Source organism: Petromyzon marinus, chromosome 50 (assembly GCF_048934315.1).
Source record: "Petromyzon marinus isolate PM22_M1 ecotype Great Lakes invasive population chromosome 50, UKy_Petmar_22M1.pri1.0, whole genome shotgun sequence".
Classification (NCBI taxonomy): Eukaryota; Metazoa; Chordata; class Hyperoartia; order Petromyzontiformes; family Petromyzontidae; genus Petromyzon; species Petromyzon marinus.
The window spans coordinates 471,076-477,553 of NC_133716.1; the positions used below are offsets into that span (position 1 = coordinate 471,076).

A 6,478-nucleotide genomic window follows, 5' to 3' on the forward strand; every position below is an offset into this window, starting at 1 on the left:
CGCTTGAAGTGAAAGTGACGGCGTGTGTCTCCCTTGTTGTGCTTTACGTTACCCAAGCTCTGGGCGGACGAAGTGGCGAGAGTGAGTACCGCGCGAGCACGGATTTGCACACTTTTCGTCGTGATTGCGTTCGCCAGCCCCGTCCGCCGAGTGTCCTTCCCCCCCACCCCCCGCACCTCCCATTAGCGCGGTTGGCCACGTACGCTGCGCAGGAAGTTCAACACGCACAAACACGTACATCTGTGTTTTCTCATGGGGCTCGCCGCCCTCGGCTGCCGTTGTTAATAACGCGGTCCCGCTCCCCCCCCCCCTGCCCCCGTGTGCGTGCTGCCTGTGCGTGCTGTCCGTGCGCTCGCGTTCTTTGCAGGCCGAACAAGAGCTCCGTGTGACGCAGACGGAGTTTGACCGGCAAGCTGAGATCACGCGCCTGTTGCTGGAAGGGATTGGGAGCACGCATGTGAGTGCACGCACGCACGCATGCGCTTACAAGAGACAATGACAAAGATCCGCCATATAGCCTGCACAGGCTGCTGTGGCAAGTGCCATTAACCTATTAGGGGCAGCATTAGTGGGTGGTGTTTCCAGGGCTGCCTTTGTCTCCCAGGTGCTGATGTTGTACGTACCACACCTTGTACTCATTTAAGGCTGAGAGCAGATAATCCCAACTGATGTGAACTCTGGCTAGAAACCGTATTTTGGATGCAGGTTTCACGACACAGTGCACCAACTACTACGCCACCCCTCTGCCAGCGCACACACAGACATGTACTCACAGACATGTACACACAGACATGTACACACAGACATGTACACACAGGCACGCGCACGTCGTTACTGCTGGCCAATGCAGCGAATCCCAATGGTGAAAAACATATATTGGGCCAACACTCAACAGAATGAACAGATTAGGGCACTAATCCACTTGCTCCACTGCCATTTACTGGCCAATTTATAGCCCTGCAAGTTGGGTGTCTCGCATGCGTAATCTTGGCATGGGCCACCTACCCCACATTCAAAGTACTGAATTCCAGGAGTGTACGACAGGTGATATATGAAACGCTGCTGCTATTAAAGCTGCAGACTTGGCACTGTGCAGTTCTGGATGGCACCAGTCAATGGGTGGAGGGTACTCGGACTGTGTGTGTATTGAGTGTCGGAGCGGTTTCGTGGTGGTTAGCGCATTGTGCTGCAAACCTGCTGATCCCAGTTTGATTCCTGCTCATGAGCAACACCAGTGACAAATTTTTGAACTGGTCCTTGGCCTCTCCTATGAGTATGTGGTGCATTGTGTGAACATCAGCACTGGGGACACAAAATGGCCTGGTGCTGGCCATACCACCACCTTGTGTCCCACGCCTATCTTAATAGGTGCTCACTAACAGCACTTGCGGTCAGGAAGGCTAAACAGGGATCTGTGTGTGTGTTTGCGTGTTTGTGTGTGATGACAGGCGAACCACCACCGTGCACTCAAAGAGTTTGTGGAGGCCCAGGCTGCATACTACGCCAAGTGTTACCAGAGCATGGTGGAGCTGCAGAAGGAGCTGGGCAGGTGAGAGCCTCTCAGTCTCTAAATCCGTGCTGTCAAGTCACAATGCTGTCATCACGAAGGACGGCGCTGTGTTTCGCTGACGTCGTCCTGCCTGGAAGCCAGCCAGCAAAGTGTTTTTTGTTTGTAATATAGTATGATAGGATACATCCGGCAGTAATAACCGAAACGCATTTCAAGACGCTTTGCAAAATAAAGTAGAAAATGCGGCACGAATTCGCCATGCCGAACAACGCACTGCGCAATCCAACAACGCATCGGAGACCGATGCTTTTCCCCACTCGACTTACGGAGTCCACCAACCCCTTCGCCTTCTCAGCTTCCCCACGTCCTTTGTCTCCAACAACAACTTGGCGGGGGCCGCGGGTTCCGGCGCCGCCTCGGCCGGCACCGGCGGTGGCGGCTCGGCGCCACCGGTCCCCACGCCATCCATCCTGGGGCTGCCATCAGCCGAGGGCGCCCCCCCTCTGGTGACCGGCACGCGGCGAGCGCGCGTCCTCTACGACTACGACGCAGCCGACATGAGCGAGCTGTCCCTGCTCGCCGACGAGGTGAGTGGGCAGGGCGGTCGACACGTGCGTCTCGGTGCCGATGTCTGTGTTTGTGTCCCGAGGCCAGGATCTCAGAGGTTCTGGTTCAAGCATTGGCTTCTCTCTCATTTTTTTACCGGCACATCCGAGCTGAGCCAGCGCAGGGCCCTCGCATTTATGCGGCCTATTTGGGTTACCGTTGGCTTCTTGCCGTGCCAAGCCAGAACCGAAATGCGAAACCCCGGCTCCTTGAACGCAGAGTCCGCCAGATCGCCTTCAGGCATCTCGAGTCTAAACATCCCTCGTGGTTTTTCTGTTGTTATCTTTCCACAGGTGGTCACGGTGTACAGTCTGCCGGGGATGGACTCGGATTGGCTGATGGGCGAACGCGGGAACCAGAAAGGAAAAGTTCCGGTCACGTACCTTGAGCTGCTTAATTGAGTGCACACCGTGCAGGCTTAAAGGTTCTCTGGAGGTGCCCTCGCTGCTCGGGTCTCCGCTGAGCAGTCGGCCTCCTCAATGCGCGCGTCCCCATTTCTCCGTTCAGTTTTGTTGTCCGTTCAAAAGAGAGTTTGTGTTTTCACACGCGGCTCTTATTCATTTGGAATCTCCAAGTCGGTTAGGGTTGTTTTAGTTTCAGGCCAGAAGGTGACAAATGCTTTGAAGCGTATGCCAGACTGAGATTGAACGATCGTCATTGCAATCATTTTCAACAAAAAATTCCGGCTGCTTTCTTGGAATACTGAGCATAAACGTTTTGCCCATATGCAGTGTCTGTGTGTAAGTTAGAAGTCCGTCTAGGACTACTATACTACATTTAAAAGTTTTTCATTTTTATTAACTCTCACCTTGTTTCGGTGTATACGTTGTATTGCCATGCACGTCTGGTTTCATCGGCGCCATTCATTTTCTGGACCAAGTGGAGACTTTGATTTTGATGGAATGCGTTTTTAAGTCAATTTCCCCAAGAAAGCTCTGGAGTGTTGTGTATTGAGCAACCCTCAAGCCATGGAACCGGCGCGTGTCTCTGTTGCCCTCTCAGCAGCGGCGGGACTCCTCAGGGGAGCGGGGGGGGGGGGTGATGAGGGCCACTACCCAGGTCACAAAGCGGTGAGCGGGGGGGAGCGACAATAATTTGATAAAAATAATTAACAGCTTGCGTCACAAAGCGCCTGTATAATGGGGTAGCGTTGGCACGCAAGAGGAGTCGCATTACGCGTAGCAAATGGCGACATTAAAGGAGTGTTACCAGAAAACTAAGTTCTCGTTTTAACTATAGAGCGCTATTGACATTCAAAGCCAGACCTACTCGGTGATCCGTTCCGAACGATGCCAGTCGCATCAACTGGATTCTCCTTAAATGTTTAGCAAACTAAGCCAAATTTTCTAAATACCAGGGTTTGCACGCACACGCGCCTACGAGGCTGATTGTGCGCTTCTATTTTGTGGATTGTGTTTTAGTTTTTTCAAGTTGCGCTCCCACATTTAAAATTCAAGCGTAGATTTCAATCGTTTCCGCCGACTCCTTTCGCTGGAGTCTTGTCGTTATTTTGGTAGAGATGCTTACAAGTACGCTCCTCCGCGCCTGGGAATCAGCACCAAAGTGTTCGTGTTCCTCCCGCTATACTTTACACTGGGAAGTGATTTGGCAGGGTCCCCACCCCCTCTGCTCTGGCTGGAGAAACATAATAACAATACTATTATTTATTTTATAAAGCACCTGTCACATTGAAATATCTCAAAGCGCTATACAAACAAACTCGCAACTGTCGATAAAATCCGAGAGAAATATGGGAAAACATGACAATAACAATAATGACAACTACACTCGCACTGCAGACAGAATGAGACATTGATAAAAGCCAGTTATAATGATACTCGTCGGTAAGATCCAATCAGACTACAAGAAAAGCCAATTAATAATAGGTTTTTAAAAACATAGTCCATGTCATGCCCGTGTCTCTAGACTCTTGTTTCAGAAGAGTCCTGAATTGGGGTTGATTGGCCAATTCCATTCGAAGAACGTTTGACAACTGTGGAATGAGTATCTGGAGATACCCAATCCTTAAAGGGAAATCAAGTTTAGTACAGGCAGGTCTAAAACTGACTTATTGTACTGCTATCTCCTGGCCAGTGTGCGACTCTGCGTGTTTGGGAGTTTCGCGGATCTGTGTGATCAACATCCAACAAATCATCAGTGGACGTTCTGCCATTTTCAACGCTTGGTTTCTTTTTTTTGTGATTTCCGTTCCCATCGCATGCTGTTGTTTCACCTAGAAAAGTACAAAACTGTCTGGACTAAGTCTTTCAGAGGTGAATGACTTCAGGGACCAAGGTTGTAAGTGCTGGTGTTTGAAAAACAAGTGCATTGCTACCTTTGTCAGCTAATTCCATGTTCAGGGGTACTGCGGGCAGGACGTATAAACGCTTTGAAACCTCCAGTGCTCTGCTTACTTGTTGCTATCGTCTGGCTGAACGAGGCACCGCTTTGCGAAGTTATCGCTGCTTCACGAGAAGTTTGAGGGTCAGACAGTTTTTTTGTTTGTTTTTTATTGAAGTTTGAAACTATTCCTAAACCAATTTAGAATGTGAAGGTCGGGCTCAGAAGTAGTTCACTACATGACTCCAATTCAGAATTGTTGTAAATTGCTGACTCGTGTGTGTGTGTGCGTGTCAATGTACTTTTGTGTGTGTGTCTGCGTGCGCCATGTGTAAATGTAATCATTGAACACCTGCTTGTTGAGATGAGTGTACAGCGTTCCCCTGTGGCTGGAGCCTCTCTCACTCTGTTTGTGGTGGTCGTGGTGGTGCCATTTTTAACCCATTCCTCACCGGACACTGCGAAATCCGTTTTGCAGTTGCCGTTGATGCATGCGGCTTGTGCAGTTTGGGCTGTGGTACTCTGTGCAGTTTAATTTCACAGTTGCTTCCAGTGTACATATGAAGAAATGTGACCTTCACAAAAGCATGATGGCCATGCTCTGTCTACTTGGCATCAAGATGACTCGTGTCCTTTACCGATCGAGGCCTCGCTGAGTCTCAAGACTTTTTTTTCAGCAGGGGCCTGCCAGAGTTGTTTGGCCAAATCCCTTGTCCAGTGTTTTTGCCTGTCGCAGGAGACTGCAGCGCCCACGTTCGAGAGGCTCACGCTCTAGAACGGTTCCTGTCTGGACATGCAGAAATGTCAATGGAGCTCGCAGCTTTTCACAGCCAATTCATAATCCCGAGAATGGTCTTCCACGTGAGCGCACGCGTTAAACGTTTCTCTCACGCTTTCACCATGCACTGCTGTGAGCGTCTTCAGGAGTTGAAGATGCCTGAAGGTGACCACCCCCAGTCGTGTGTGGTCAAAGCTTGAGAGACGAAACGCAAAAGCACGTGGCCTAGCCCGAGTTATTGAGAAATTGGCACTACACGGAGTGATTTAGTCGAATTTGTTGTCCTTCCCCTGCACCTCCGCTGAGCATAGTTGGCTACATCCGGTGTGAAAGAAGTTCAACATACAGATACAAGGAAGCGGCTGTTAAATTTGGTACCACTGCTGGGGAAAGTTGGGCTGCAGGCGAGGTCAGGATGGACTTCACAGCTGTGGAGTTGGGGGAGGTGAGATGAGTTGCCGTCATAAGAAACGGGCCACGCTTGCTTTCGGCTACTTCCCCGGCACGGCATGGCGCGGTGTTCACGGGAGCGGTCATGCCCCCTGCCGCCCGCGTGTGGCGTGGCCGCAACGAGGCCGCGCCATCCGATGAAGATGTCTTACGTCGCTCGCTTCCGTGCCCGTTGTCACGACGCCGCAGCGCTGCGAGCGGCCCGCCGTGCATGTTTCCAGGACATTTTGTGCAAGCGATAGTAATATAAAAAAAAATAAACTGTGTGAATGAAAGCATTGCCTTCTTGGCTTTTGTGGCTGTCCTCGAGACGGATTCGAGCACTGCGCGGAATTCTCGGCTGCTCCGGCTCGAGTGACCGGTTGCATCATGCGGTGAGGCAGAGTCCACATTTTCTAAATTCGAAAATTGCCCTCAAAACACTCAACCGAGACGACTTGGCAATAATCGCCCTCCCCTACTAGAAGACTTATGCCCCCAAGTTACTCTTGAAACTGCGGAAAACCATGGTCTCTTGAGTCAGCACCTTGTTAAACAAAATAAAGTTTAAACGTCTTTGGTAAGACCGTTGGGTCGATTAAAGTTAACCCAGAAGTAGTACCCAGCGTCATCTTCCGACGCGAGGCTGCTGACTGGAGGAGTTCTACCAGGGGATGTTTCTTCATCTGACAATGCCGCTCCCACACACGGCTGGCGCTGGGGTGGGCCCCCTACCACCAAATCCCGCACCCTTGAGTTCTCATCTGGTTAAACAAAAAAACTAACTGCAGCAATATTGACTTAAAACTTTCGTG

General features: G+C 50.8%; 1 protein-coding gene across 3 annotated transcripts in view; it reads left to right on the forward strand.

The window, feature by feature from the left end:
- LOC116953233 (endophilin-B1-like) overlaps positions 1-5,959 on the forward strand; it is a 31,056-nt gene extending 25,097 nt beyond the window's left edge. For 2 of the 3 annotated variants that reach the window (XM_032973211.2, XM_032973212.2), the window contains 5 exons: positions 58-81; positions 368-457; positions 1,449-1,549; positions 1,866-2,097; positions 2,410-5,959. In XM_032973211.2, the coding sequence (XP_032829102.1) occupies positions 58-81; positions 368-457; positions 1,449-1,549; positions 1,866-2,097; positions 2,410-2,517 (555 nt within the window). In that variant the 3' untranslated portion in view covers positions 2,518-5,959. The remainder of the gene's footprint in view (positions 1-57; positions 82-367; positions 458-1,448; positions 1,550-1,865; positions 2,098-2,409) is intronic. The other variant, XM_032973213.2, reaches the window with a different exon arrangement.
- The last annotated feature ends 519 nt before the right edge of the window (positions 5,960-6,478 follow it).